Here is a 15,565-nt window from a genome sequence, read left to right as displayed (position 1 = left end):
CCCTTCAGCCATGTTCTAAGGAATTCTGCTGGCCGCTTATAAAAATCTCTCAACCTAACAATTACAACAAACAAAACAAGAGAAAGCCTAGAACTTCAACATAGACCCCCCCCCCACTACAAGGTCTTTAACTTCACGAGTCTATTTTCCAACTTTCTAAAAGTTGGATTCCAATTGCAGATGACCATACCTTTTCTGTTTTTGTGAAACTAACTCAAATGCTTCCTTAGTTGATTTTGCCATTCAAGGATATTTTAACTTCACATCCAAACCCAACCCCCAAGATTGCCATGGATTTAGAATATGTGCCCACATTAGAGATAGCTTCCCTTGTGGTAGGAACATCTCAAAAGAAAACCCCAAACATCCTTACATGTGCTTTTAGAGCTGCGCTTACTTACATCACAGCATTTATATTTGCCCTCTATCATCCCCCACAATGATAGAGTAACTTTTGATCATATCCTGTCTGCTTATCTCTCTGCCAACATTCACATTTGGATATTTCAATGTTCACAATGCCGAATAACTAGTCCACTCACTAAAAGAGTGATGGGAGGTTTTGCTATGATTTCTCCCTTGTTTATGACCTAACAGATAGTTAACAAACCTACTTGGGTATCCGATGCTAATGCAATTTTTCTAGATCTTTGCCCTGAACTGTGTTCATTCTTAGTTCTATCTTCGCTAGAGTCTTCTGATCATTCACTTGTTACAATAAAAATAAAAACAAATATTTCTCTCCATCGAATAATGTATTGATACTTTATAGCTGACTAGGACAATTTCTGAGCCTTCATATCAGAACTATCCCACACTCTGTTTAAAAAGAATACGTCTGATATCTGACCTGATTTGTGAACCATCAACATAGACCACTCCAAGAAATTCCAACAGAAACCAAACAGCCAGCCATGTGCTGCTCGTAGAAACCACTACTTCAATTACTTTAAACGTATAGATTTTGAAACTAAAGTCGCCTTTAGCACTGCCAGCAATCATTGCAAAAGGATTATTGAAAATTTGTGAGTCATATGCCCACCCAAGTTCAAAATAGAATAGAGGCTTAGCTCTCGGGAGTTTTGGTGAATAACAAACAAGGTTCTGAACAGATGCTCCTACTCTATCCCGACCATTACCAATGGGCCTGAAGTGATTTTGTCAGCATCTGACAAAGCCAAATTTTTTGCCAAGAACTTTACATCAAACTCACCTTTACGCGATCTGGGCCACTCACCTCTCAAATTTCTTCCCAAAACTAAAAACGATATGATTAATATTTATATATCTGTTCAAGATGTTGCCACATTCAAGAACCTTGATGCTAGCAAAGCAACTGGACCTGACAATATTCCAGTTATAGTACTTAAAAAGCTGCAACCAGAACTAGTACTTGTTCTTGCAAAGCTATTCAATCGATGCCTAAAAAGGAATTGCTTCCAACACCTTGGAAAACATTGTTGGTCTGTCCAGTATTTAAAAAACACTGGAGACTGGTTTTCTGCATCTCAGTACAGACCAATTAGTTCTCTGTGCATTATAAGTTGCTTGAATCCATACTAAATAAATTGTCAACCACCTCAACAAAAATAACCTACTCAGTATCATGTAATATGGTTTCTGTCCTGCAAGATCTACAGCTTATATACTGACTGTAATTTCAAATATCTATTGGGGCTTTCTCTCTAGAGCAATAGCTAAAGGTCTACTTCATAAGATATCCAGCTATGAAAATGTCTTCTAAACTATAAAATTCTTTCTCTCTGGTTGGTTTATACAAGTAGCCATTGATGGGCAGAAATCCGAAGCTCAAAGTATCAATGCTGGTGTGCCCCCAAGGATCCATTCTGGACCCAACTCTCTTCCTTATCTTCATTAACGATTCCCCAAATCACATGCCGAATTCATTTGTCAAGATATATGCAGATGACACTACAATTTACCTCTGACCTTGAGCACAGTGCAATGGTGCAAAAAGTAGCTGGTTAATTTTAACACTTCCAAAACCAAGCTCTTATTTTTTCACCACCAATGCTCTGATCCCTGCTTGGGCCCAACTGATATGAATGGCTTCCATCTCAAAGAAGCACCCTGCTTTGACAAGCTATTGGGACTTACCTCCACCCCAGACCTGAAATGGAAGACTTGCATCAGATCTATTGCCAAAGTCACTGAAAAAAAATGGTCATTCTACTAGTCCAGAAGGTATCTCGCTCTCAACGCAATCCTCTACCTGTTTAAGTGCCAATAACACCCTAAAATCTAGTACGGTTACCATCTCTGGGCAGAAGCTGCTCAGAGTACCTTATTCTGCATTGAGAGTTCAAAATCAACTCTGAAACCTGGTAGGTTATGCCTTTTTTTCTCCCTGCAACCTTTTTCTCACAGATGTTGCAAGTCTGTCTCTTATCATTTTCATGGCAAGTGCTCATCTGAGCTTCGATCTATCCCCTCATACCAACTTACATAAAAAGCATTTGTCTAACTACAATTACTATCAACGATTTTCCTTCACTCTATCTGTATCTAAATCTGAACACAGATTCCATGAACAAAGCTTTTCTAGAACTGCCTGCCTGTGGAACTGTAAAGTATGCCACTGACATACTTTACAGTTGACTACAACAATTGTCTTTAAGTCCAAAGTTTTTGATGCCTTGCCCCCTTACTAAACTTCCATCAGCGATCATTAAGCTGTAGTCTGACCACCTTACACTCATTAACCCTTATCCTGGAATGGCCTTTGGGCCTTGATAAGAAGTGACTCCGTTGTAAAAAAAAAAAAAAAAAAAAAAAAAAAAAAAATCTAAGTGTCTGAAAAAGAAAATGGAATTCAGGGAATCTTGCTTGTCTAAGGATTGTTGATCAAATTTAATGCAAATCTGAAATTTTAATTTCCAAATGGAAGGTTGTACCCTTATGCCCTCTAAAATTGTTAAAACTTGAAATATTTACTAATTGATGTTTAATGTCTATTAAAATCTTATGCATCTGAATTTTCAGTAGGATGCCGTCCACGTTACCCAAAACTAATTTGAACTATATATAACCCACATTTGGACCCTTTACACTTACCAGTTATTCCAAACTTCATAATGCTCAGTGTCACCGTGAATCTTGTATATATAAATATGTACAGATATTTCTATTTTTATATGACTAGATATATATTTATAAACAGTTTAAACCCTTATTCAAGTAATGAGTTTGAATTTATGGAAGTATTCAACTGAATAATCCTATTACTGACTTTTAAATGTTACAATACTTATGGGTTTCACAAATCTGATAAAGTGCTTGAATAATATTTTGTTTATTGAGGATTTCTCCAAAAACCTAATGATACAAGTATGAATAACAGGATTTTTTATGATTATGGAAAAGTTTTTCATAACTTTATGTACTGACAAATTCATACAACCTCCAAATACAAATGTTTAAATGGTCTATGTTAATAAAATATTAACATCATTATTCATGATGCTAACATTGATATATGTAAATATTTTTAATATTTTTGAATGGAAGGCGGTTATGATTTTTTTAAATCTGATAAACATAATTGATATTAAAATTTTCTAAATGTATACTCACTCTCATAGGTAACTCACTTTCATAGGTACCCTCTTTCCAAGTCTTGATTTAATAAACTGTCTAATCTAGCAGTGCTAAACCAGCACTGACAATATGCATATAGGAATCTAAAAAAACGTAAACAATCATCACTTTTTATTTAACCGCTTTATTTCCCTACAAACTTTTTTCTAGTTTTGAATTGTATGAATTTCTAAAAGATGTGCTGGAGAATTCTTTTCCTGTTTATTTTTTTTTTATCCCTTCTCTATTCTATTAAACTCAAAAAATCTAAAATTATATCCTTTCAGCGAATGTTTGTGGAACTGGAACAGATGGCCAGTCGTCCATTTGCAGTTGTTTCCATTGACATTGAAAGAAAAATGGATGGCTATATTGCAGAGAAAAAAGAAATACCAGATTATCGAAAAAAGAAAAAGGTAATTCTCTCCCCTTCATTTCTCTTAACTAGCAAAATGTTTTTGACTTTGTTTTTTTTTTGTTTTTTTTCTTATATTTTTGATTGGAAGTGATTCCTTCATTTTAATTGGTTACAAATGAGTAAAATAACACTATTTAGTGTCTATGCACATTTTAATGATCCTCTGTACTGAGAATGTTTTATACACTAATATTAAAAATTAGCTGTATCTCCTTGCACACTGCACAGGAGTCTTTCATTTTGGTTGCACTTTTTTTCTTTTTTTTTTACAAACGCACATAGATATATAAAATTTAGACAGTTAATTATTACATTAACGTTTAGTAATTAAATTACTGATTGAACCAAATGGTTATAAATTTTAATTGTTGTGAAGGAATGTAATTTTAATATCTACAGAGCTATTGTATGCAAATAGCTTTCAAAACGTTTAATTAAATGAGGATTGCTAAGAATTTTAAAGCCAGTTTAAATGACTATTTGGCAGTTTAAATGCTTTTAAATTCTGTTCAAATTTGGAAAAATTACAAAGTAATTTATTTTCTTTGACAATTGATGAAAGATTAAAAATGGGTGGCTTGTTTATCAAGAAACAAATGAATTTGGGCAGATATCATTTTGGGAGTATCTCTTTTTAAAACCATTTATATTTATTTATTTTTTTATTTTTTTCCAGAAATGCATGGTAATTGGAAATTATATTCAATGTGTAATTATCAAAGTTATGTTGGTTTTTCCAAGCTTGCATAATAGTATTCTAAGAAAACTTTGTGCATGCGCTTATTTGCATACACAAAGTTTTCTTAGAATATTTTATTAATAGAACTAAACAAAAACATTTCATATCAATTGTCTTTTCAATGTAGAAATACTAATATTCTACTGTCAACTAGTATACCTACCCTGTTGTATCCAATAAGTAATTTAAAAAAAAAAAAATATGAAAAGGTTTATTTAAACTATTGTTCTCCCCTTAAATGTTCTCGTATTTCTACCAATGTAACTTCTCACCTTCACTTTTTTTTTTTTTTTTTTTTTTTTTTTTTAGTTCAGAATTTTTATCTTGAACCCAGGAATTTGTACAGTATTTTGAACAACAGAACCATTTATTTAATTTACAGGGATCGTTGCTATTGTTTCATGTGTCATGATTAGGTAAAAGTCTTAAGTGATTTATAATTATATTAGTATCCTCCACACTGAGGATTGAACCATCAACCTCCAGAAGACTGTATTTAGCACTTATATTGCTTATGCAGCAGGTCTTTGCATTGTGAAAATAGCATCCAAAAGAACAGTAGTCTGACTAAACCAAATAATACAAATGAATCCTCATGTCAAAAAGTTTTGTGAAATTAGAATTTTAAAAAATATTGTTTAATATTTGATAATGGGTTATTAGTAAAAATAACTCAAAATAGAAAACTTTTGAATTAGCTACAAAGATTAGCTCAATATTTAATGAGATAAAGCTGTGTGTGTGTGTATGTATATATATATATATATATATATATAAAGTGAACGTGTGTGTGTCTGTGTACATTTCCCTATGCAATAACTCTGTCAATTTTTAGTCTACAGACTCGAAATTTGATATACAGGGTACTGAGATTTGGGAAAATCGATGTGATTGGTTTTTGCCCAGAAATTTGGCGATTAAGGGGTCAAAGTTCAACGATTTGACCTTTGAGAACTCTACCAAACTCCGACAATTTTGGATCTACACACTTGAAATTTTAGATATAGATTCCTTGGACATGGATCTAACTTAATAACTTGATTTGAGCCCAAAACAAATGTTATGGGGTCATAATGGGGGTCAAAGTTAAAAAAAAAAAAAAGATTGACCTCTGCGGTCTCTTCAGAATTACTCGGACAATTTCTTGTCTAAATATTTGAAATTTTACATAAAGGGTATTCAGAGATAGGGCAAGCTTTTTCATCAGTTTGGGTCGAAAATTTTTAGTTACCAATATATATGTATGTTACCAGTATGTATGTCTGTTTGCATGTCTGCCTTAAACTTTCAATAGAGGCGACGGATTTTATCAAGATCAGTATCGTTTTAAAGTTCGACCTTTCATACGACAAATATCAAAAAATTGGCTAAAAACATATCTTCCCCTCAACTAGGCACTTTTCTACAGGGGAGGGTCACTTTTTTCGCCAATATTTTTGAAAGCTATCCTCTCCTTTAGATTGTCTAGCCTTAATTTAAAAAAAATGTCGCTTTCGGTTTGGCGGTGATCGTAACAGCATAAACGTTAGGTTTTACCCTGTTCTTTTCCTCCTTTGCGGTATGGGTTCGAGCCTGTCTTCCTACCACCACTTTTTTTTTTTTTTTTTTTTTTTTTTTTTTTTTTTTTTGCTCAACATACACATCCAAACACCCGGGCAACGCCAGGCTGAAATTATATATATATATATATATATATATATATATATATATGATAATCAACATGTTCAAATCATATTCCGAATAAGAGTATACACTGTTATTAAACTTGTTTACGCCTGTTTTAAGGCAACGTTTGCTTTGGGTCATATAATAATACTAACCTATTTAACATTTGTCTGGAAAATGAACTTTCAAACAGGTAGTTTATTTTCCGTGTAATTAAGAAATTCTGTTTTAATGATATTCAAAGTTTTGAAAAATCGTTTCATTGACTTAAAATAAACATTGCTTTGAAATAGTTATAAACAACTTTAATATCTTTGTTGGAATAAGTTTGGAACATGATTTGAAAATGATTTAGATTATATTAATGGTTGATCAACTTTAAGTTTAAATGTTTTAAATTCTAAAATGTAATCTCCATTATAAATTTTTATTTTCATAGTATTTTAGTTAATGCTCACTTTACTTTAAGTGCTATGGAATGAGTATACGTAAAAAAGTGATTTGTGCTATTTTCAGATGGAGGTTAAATATTTTGAAATTTTATCTCCTTTAAAGTTAAATAAAACTTGCATCAATATTAACACTTTATTTTTTTATTTCATTTAAAGCTCCCAAAGGAAGAAAAGAAAGCTGTAAGATGAATTATTTTGCTTTTAATTACCATTGCACTTATCTTACCTCGCATGCCAAAGTTTTTAGCCACCTTAATTTATTTTTTTATTTTTTAATTGTCACCTTACAAATGGATGGGGTTGCATTGCATTTTTAACAAATCAAATATCAACTCTCTTGGGCTCTGTTCCATACCTCATTAGAATATGAGTCAACACTCTGCAGAACCTCTTTTTTATTTACACTTTGCCAGTGTTCACTTGAAAATAATTTGGAATGAAGTTTTGAAAACCTAAACAAATGGAAATAGATTTGCTATCTCAATATTTAGAGGAATATTTTTTTTTTATTTTTCAATAAAAATGTACTTGATTCCCTGTATATCATCTGACTAATTTACATTGAACTCTGTTTGATTGGAGCAAAATCCTTCCCCGAATCTTTACAGTAACGTGTTCACCTCATAAACAAAGCAATGTGAGAACATTTTCAAAAATGTTTTTCAAGGAATCCTTGTACACTGTTAATCTTGCATATAGATTCTCCAAGCTTGCGTAATTGCTTCAGTGTACTGGGAATGGGGGTGCATGCAAATCCTTGTTGTCTTTGCATGTCTGAGATACCATTTTCTGTGGCTGAGCATCCAAAGACTTTTTGAGATTGTCTCTGTTCTTTTGATATTTTAGTTTTGTTTGCATTGTTTATTAGATGTTGTTGAAGACCCTGCTCTTTTAATCCGTTAATATTTTCATGATCTTCTTTTCATCAATTAACCTCCTTTGCATGTGATGGCATAGAAAACAATTGTTTGAAACTTTACCCTCATCTAAATTTCGGAACCTGCTCCTTCAGAAATTGGATGCCACTACCAACTGTGTTTTCTGAACTAAAGATAGGTTAATATTAAACAAGCAATTTATTAGACTGGTGCAAAGATGTTTTTTGACGTACAATACTTAATGTTTTTTTTTTTGTTTTTTTAATGGAGAGTAGACAATGCATTGTGGATGCGTTATCGGTAACTTCCGTTACTCTCGCTTATCTTTATTTGTCTCTCAGTCCTCATTTTTAATGAGTGATTTTTCTGACAAAGGGAGAAGAAAAAGCTGTTTTCTAGGTTGACAGTATTTTGCGTAAACAGCTGCCAGGGATGTCGGAAATTTTCTGTTTCTATGTCTATCCTTGTAGCCATGTCACTAGTAAGGGTGCTGGAGGTAAACATTCTATCTGGGCTGACGTTATCCGCCTGATAGTTAGACCCAAACCTTGGATTAACCACTAAGGAGGCTGTCCTATCAGCAGGTGCAAAGTACTGGGGCTGCTGTATTGCCATTTGGTGAATGGATTTTGGACCATGCAGTAGCTTCTGGTGGGGCCTCTCTATGCCATATTAGTGGGTAATTGTTACGGCTTTACCTTTTCATGTGTTACAAAAAAAAATTCTTCATTTCTATTTCTCTCTTACTTTCCCTCTCTGCCCTGCTTCAGGCATGTCGGTCGACCTAGTCCACAAATCCCAAAACACCATGAAAAGTCTCAATAAAAAACACTTTTAAACCCGGATCTCCAACTTCTAACGTAGACCCCCACTACCAGGTCTCCTTCTCTAACATCCGGGGTGTATGTTCTAACCTTCCAGAGATTGAAACCCAATTACAGGAGACTAAACCAGACATATTATTTCTAAGTGAAACTGGCATTGGACAGACTATTTCCCTAGATGAGTTCGTAATTAAAGGATACTCTAATTTAACTTTCAAATCTGACCCCCAAGATCGCCATGGGTATGGAATATGTGCCTATATAAAAGATGGCTTTCCATGTGGTAGGGACATCTCCAGAGAAGATCCTAACTTACCCTATATGTGCTTCAGAGTTGCACTAGCTCAAACTACTGCATTTATATTTGCTCTCTATCGCCCCCACAACAGCGAAGTTACTATCTTTAAAAGCATATCTGAGAAAATTGACCACGCCCTATCTGCTTATTTTTCAACTAATATTCATGTCTGTGGAGACTTCAATGTTCACAATGTGGAATGTTTAACTCATTCAAACAAGACCGATGATGAGGGGAGGTTCTGTCATGATTTCTCCATTGCTTATGACCTCACTCATATTGTTCACGAACCCACCAGTGTTCCCGATAGTGACGGCCAGTATGCAAGTCTCCTAGACCTCTTTCTCACAACTTGCCCTGAACTGTGTTCAGCTTCTGTTCTGTCTCCACTTGGATCTTCCGACCACTCAGTTGTATCGGTTAAGATAAAAATGAAATGTAATAAGTCCCCAGATGTACCTCTCCATGGTACAGTATATCGATACTCTATGGCTGACTGGGATAGCTTCCGCACGTTTATATCAGATCTATCTCTGCATTCCATGTTTAAAAAGGATGTCCTCTATAGTATCAGACCTGACAGAATGATTAATTGTAGGTATAGACTGTTTCATACCCTCGAAAAAGTTCCAGCAAAACCCTAACAGCCAGCCGTGGTTCTCTCCGGAATGTGCTGCTCCATTACACATAGAAATCACTTTCTTTATTGCTTCTAACGTAATAGATGTACTGAGACTAAAGCTGCTTTCAGAACTGCCAGCAACCACTGTAAAAAAGTAATAAAGAACGCAAGAGAGTTGTATGCTCAGTCCGTCAAGTCCAAAGTAGCTGAGCAGCGGCTTGGTTCCCACCAGTTTTGGCAAATAGCAAACAGAATCCTGAACAGAAGCGTGTGCTCTATCCCAACTATTATCAATGGACCTGAGGTAATCTCGTCAGCATCAGACAAAGCCAAACTCTTTGCCAAGAACTTTGCAGCTAATTCTAACTTTTGCGACGAAGGTTGCCAACCTCCAATATTTCCTCCTGTATCAGAAAACATGGTATGTGATATACAAATATCTGTACATGATGTTGCCAAGCTAATCAAAAACCTTGATTCCAGTAAAGCAACCGGGCCTGACGGTATTCCAATTATAGTACTCAAAAGACTTCAACCAGAACTTGCGCCCATCCTTACAAAACTGTTTAAACGTTGTCTTAAGGAGAATTGCTTCCCGTTACCCTGGAAAATCTCCTCAGTATACTCCATATTTAAAAATTCAGGTGATCGCTCATCTCCCTTACAGTACAGGCCAAGAAGTCTCTTGTGCGTCATGAGTAAGTTGCTGGAATCTGTTAAATAGAGAAGTAATCAACTATCTTAGCAAAAATAACCTTCTTCGTGACACGCAATATGGTTTCCATTCTGCTAGATCTACAGCAGATGTGCTTACAGATATATTTCATAGGATTAGCGAATCTCTCGGGGGAGGCTACCTTTTTAGGGCAATTGCTCTCGACACGGCCTTTGATAGAGTATGACATAAAGGTTTACTTCACAAGATCTCCAACTACGGTATAGTTGGAAATGTCTTCATTAAATCATTTCTCTCTGATAGGTTCATAAGAGTAGTGGTTGATGGGCAGAAATCAGAAGCTCTTAGTATTAATGCTGGAGTCCCTCAGGGGTCCATCCTGGGCCCAATTCTCTTCCTGATCTATATTAATGATCTTCCAAATCACATCCTTACATCATTCGTAGACATTAATGCTGATGACACTACTATCTATGGTAGCACATCTAAGACCGTAAACGACAAAGCTCTCTGATTCTCTCTCCTCTGATCTTGAGCAAGTGGTACAATGGGGAAAGGGGTGGCTTGTTACTTTTAATGCATATAAAACCAAGCTTTTACCTTTACATCATCAATGCTCTGATCCCCATCTAGCATCAATTGAAATGAATGGCTCTCATCTTGGGGAGGCCTCATGTTTTGACAAGCTTTTGGGCTTGACCTTTACTCCTGATCTTAAATGGAACACATACATTAAATCTGTTGCCAAGGCCACTGGAAAAATGGTGGGATCCTTCTATCAATCCAGTAGATATCTCACTGCTGATGCAATTCTCTATCTATATAAGAGCTAGGTACGTCTAAGGATGGAGTACTGTTGCCACATCTGGGCAGGAGCTGCTAGAAAGGACTTATCCTGCCTGGACAGAGTTCAAAACAGACTTCGTAGCCTTGTGGGGGATTCCTTTTCTCTTCCCTACAACCTCATTCTCACAGAAGAGATGTGAGTTTGTCTTTGCTTTATCGTTATTTTCATGGCAGGTGCTCGCCTGAGCTCCATTCTATGGTCCCCTCTCGCCAACTTTCACAAACACCCGTCTAGCAGAAAACACTATCACTAGTTTCCCCCACTCTTTATCTGTGCCTAAACCTAAGCGTTGATTCCATGAGCAAAGCTTCTTTCTTAGAACTGCACGCCTATGGAATTATCTTCCGTTTTTCTGCTTTCTAGCTGACTACAATATGGTTGTCTTCAAGTCTAACATAAACAAGTTTTTGATGAGCCGTTCCATATAAGTTAACAAATTTACCAAATCTCCATTACTAATGGTTACTATATTGTCCAATTTCTACTGTACACTCTTTGACCCTTATCCTCGAGTGGCCTCTTGGCCTTGATAAGTAATTGATATGGGGGGGGGACGTTCAACTATATATGAAAACATTTTTGCACTAACCTGTCGGACTGGATATAAAAAATTAGTACAAGGTGAAAAATTGTAGTTGTTTATATTCAGCCCCTTAAACTAAATCGCTTTGCAAAGTGCTTAATGCATAACACATTTTATGTCAGAAATAAATTTCCAATATTAAAACACAAAATACAATTTTAACTAAGAATATCTCCTAAATGATATGTTAAAGATTTGCATTTATTTTGTGAAGAAACTGTTCTCCATAATATTTGCTAATATTACGAATCTATGAATGTGAAGTTACTAAAATAATTCACATTTACAGATTTTTATTTCATGCCAAGCTTTGTTCTTCAGCTCTGTGGACAATGAAGATTATAATCATCTGAATATATTGTCATGCAGCCAAGAATATATATATATATATATATGAGAGGCAGCATTTTTTTAGGCATATTTTGTTGACTATTGAATAAAATACTTTTTTGTCTGCTGATTCTAGTTTGAATCCTTTCCATCGTCCAAATTATATATAAAAATAAAAGAATTAAAAAATAGCCAAGACATTTTGGTAGTTGACCTTGTAATTCTAAAATTTCAGGTTTATAAATCACATAATCCTAATTGCATGCTAATTCTTGCTTTCTAGATTCCGTTTCTTTGCATCGGTCCATATTAAATAGTTACCTGAAGTTCAGCTGATTTTCGATTAAAGCTGAAATGTTTGCAAATGTGTAGTCAAAAATGTTTGCACAAATGAAGTTTTATACCATATGTATTACTAGGCATGTCACATTTTGTCTGTTATAGAAATGTAGACTAAAAAATGAAAATACTTGTCGCATTCAAATTAGCTTGGTAATTTTATAAAAAAAAATTTGTTTTGTTTTGTTTTTTTTTCCTAATTTCTCTTTAAAACCAAATATGGTTTCAATTTGTGATGTGCCTGCTTCAATTGGGTTGAGTCTAGAAGTGATAATCTTAATATATTTTTCCCAGAGTACTCGTAAAGATAATCATTTGCACTTAGTATTGTCTCCATTTATTAGTAAAATAGCAACTTGTGTTCAAATAGCTGTATACAAATTTTGTTTCTGTTAAATAACTAAAAATGGTTGATGTTGTAAAGTGAAAAACGTTAAACTCTTTCTCCTAAAGAGTGACTCTCCCTCCTGCTCTTCATCTTAAATAATGGTCTCAGAAAATTTTTCAAATATTTTCCTTTTAATATGGATATTGTTGCCATTGCCTTCACTTTTTTTTTTTTTTCCTATTTACAAGCCATCATTGGATTAACACATTATACCCACAAGCTGGGCTACCCAAAATTCATTGTTTCACATTTTTTCAATTAAAGAGAAAAGATTTTAAAAAAAAAAAAAAAATTTATTTTATTATGGAAAGATTTATCTCCATTGATTATATAAAATTTTTACCATCCTTAACAATCTTCCTAGCTGGAATTTTTTTTTTTAAACACAAGCGTTTTGATATTGTAAAAGAGGCTGGGATGAAAAACAAAGGATAAAATGGTTAGGTAAAGCTAAATACTGCTGTGTCTGATACAATACTATTTGGTTTCAAATTCTAAAATTTGACACAAAATTTTATTGATTAAAAGATTAGATGATTCATACTGAACAGCATAAAACAATTTTTTTTTGTACAGAAGAGTTTTTGTTTTCTGTAAATTGTATCATCTATAACTTTTTTTCATTTTCTCCAGGTAAACAACAAACCCAGCCCAATCGCATTAGAACCATTGAATGGTCAAAAGGCTGCAGTTCTTTCTTTATTAGTTCAACTTCCATGTGGAGATGAAGATTATACCCCAAGTAACCAATCTGGATTGTCCATTGCAAGTGCTTTAGTATCATTAGGTATGTTAAGAATTTTCTTAAAAGTTTAACATTCTATCTAATAGATATATCTATTTTCATTTCATTTCTATCTAATAGAATAGAAATTTTATCCGTCTATCAAATTTTTTAGCTCAGAAAAATAGTCAAATAATATTCGGTTAAACATTTGTTTTACTGCAATATTCAAATCTAATTAATCTGTAAGATTTAAAGCTATTGGAAGGTACCGATAATACTGATGTAACTAGTAAGGCTGAATGCTTCTATATTAGCAGTTTTTTTTTTTTTTTTTTTTTTTTCATTTTATTATTAATGTTCATTTTATGTATAAATGATTGCTCAAAGATGTAGAGAATAATATAAAACTTTTTTGTTGTTCTGATCGATTTTTATGGAAATTTAATTCCAAAGCGAAATGAATCTCCATATTCAATTTTAAATAGTTATTGAAAATTTGGTAATAGAGCTATAAGTAAATGAAGTGACATTATTTCTATCATACTTTTATTTAATGTCTGTTTTGAAGCAAGTAAAAACTGACATGTTTCTATGAGAAATACTTAAATAAATTCTCACAATAACACGACAGATCCCATCATCAGTATGTTGTTACATTAAATTCATACATCATCGAAGCAATTTTTTTTTTTTTTTTTTTACTAGCATAGTTTTCATTTGTCAAACTTTGATGATTGGATTTTTCGTGTTGCTGCTTGAATTCCTTCAAATATATATTGAATCTAGAGAAGTTGTTAGTTTTTCTTTGCTTAGAAACTAGCATTAAATTACAGTATAATCTTGCTTTGATCTTTGTTTAAATTATATTGATAATTTTGTTTCTTTTGCAGGTAATCCCCGAAAACAAAGCTCTGAACCCAGCAAATGTGATAAAAATAAACTGCGCAAACATATACACCAATCACATCCAGACGCATGTATATAGCAATATTGGTGTACATATAAACGTTTTTAAAAAAAAAAAAATCTTGTAAATATATACATTTTAAAAAAAAAAAAAAAGTGAAAAAATTTTTTTTATGTAAATTTATACCACAAAACTGTTTAGATACAAAATGGATTTTAATGACTTAACAAATGCAAAAAAAAAATGAATTTATAAGATGCAAACTAGATTTAAAAAAGAAAAAAAAAAAGAGGAGGAACTAAAACAGGATTTGTTTTTTACTCCCATTCATATCGGGAAGCGAACTGAGGATGCTCTTTCCCCCTGTCCGCAGCATCAACTTTCTAAATCTGAACGGATTTTTAAAGGCTGGAAACTTCACTTCTTCCAGTTTCAAAGCCATCATTACCCACCACCACAGTGACCACAAAAACTTTAGGAAAACCACCTTTTTTTTTTTTAATTCCCATTGACCCATACCAACATTTTTTTTGTATAATCATATACAATTGGTTTTACTATTTATGCCTGCTAGCATGATCAAATATGACAGTTGCTGCTGATTTTTTTTCTTGAGGTCATTTTGTCAATATCAACTTGTCAGCCCAAAGTGTCTGAAATAATTCTGGTATTACTTGAAATAAAAATAAATGCAACTTTCAATCATAAAATTTAGATGGAATTCAAATATGGATATAAAAGATAATTGGCAAAATAAATTCTTAATGTTTTTTTTTTTGTCTTAATATTCCTTCAAGTTTGGAGACAATAGTTTGGAACAGTTTCATTTTGTTAATTTTGAAGAGTAATAAAAATGAAATCATAAACGAAAACAAATTACTGGTTTCCCTAAAATTTAATTTTTTTTTTTTTTTTTTTTTTTAACACAATAAAAAAAATCTGTATCTAATAAAATTAGAATTTTATGTTATGCAAATTTATTAATGTGTTAAAAAAATTTTCCAATTGTAAAAAAAAATTGTTTTCTCTTTCTGTATAAAAAGAAATATTTCAAATACTTCAGGCTGACAGATCCAGATTGTTCAGAGGTTGCTCAAAACAACGGGCAGAGATTGCCCAAACATCAACAAAAATAGAGAATCAACAGCAGCTGTCACGTCTGGTTGTCCTGGCGAAACACCAAATAATTATTTTTAATTTAAAAAATTTTTTTTATTACTTTCTAATTTCTGCAAAATTCGCTTTTTTTTTTTTTTTTTTTTTTTTTTTTTTTTT

At 33.1% G+C, this 15,565-nt stretch overlaps 1 protein-coding gene across 7 annotated transcripts in view; it reads left to right on the top strand.

Annotated features, from left to right (window-relative positions):
• The window catches only part of LOC145245897 (attractin-like protein 1), a 320,643-nt gene extending 305,902 nt beyond the window's left edge, over positions 1-14,741 (top strand). For 4 of the 7 annotated variants that reach the window (XM_080107633.1, XM_080107632.1, XM_080107630.1 and 1 more), the window contains 4 exons: positions 3,885-4,013; positions 7,028-7,051; positions 13,290-13,443; positions 14,274-14,741. In XM_080107633.1, coding sequence (XP_079963759.1) covers positions 3,885-4,013; positions 7,028-7,051; positions 13,290-13,443; positions 14,274-14,368 — 402 coding nt within the window. In that variant the 3' untranslated portion in view covers positions 14,369-14,741. The remainder of the gene's footprint in view (positions 1-3,884; positions 4,014-7,027; positions 7,052-13,289; positions 13,444-14,273) is intronic. The other 3 variants (XM_080107629.1, XM_080107628.1, XM_080107631.1) reach the window with 1 other exon arrangement.
• Positions 14,742-15,565: the final 824 nt, after the last annotated feature.

This window comes from Euprymna scolopes, chromosome 23 (assembly GCF_053919585.1).
Source record: "Euprymna scolopes isolate OS-2025 chromosome 23, ASM5391958v1, whole genome shotgun sequence".
Taxonomy (NCBI): Eukaryota; Metazoa; Mollusca; class Cephalopoda; order Sepiida; family Sepiolidae; genus Euprymna; species Euprymna scolopes.
The sequence above is the reverse complement of the archived record's forward strand: the minus strand, read 5'-3'. Positions and strand labels throughout refer to the sequence as shown.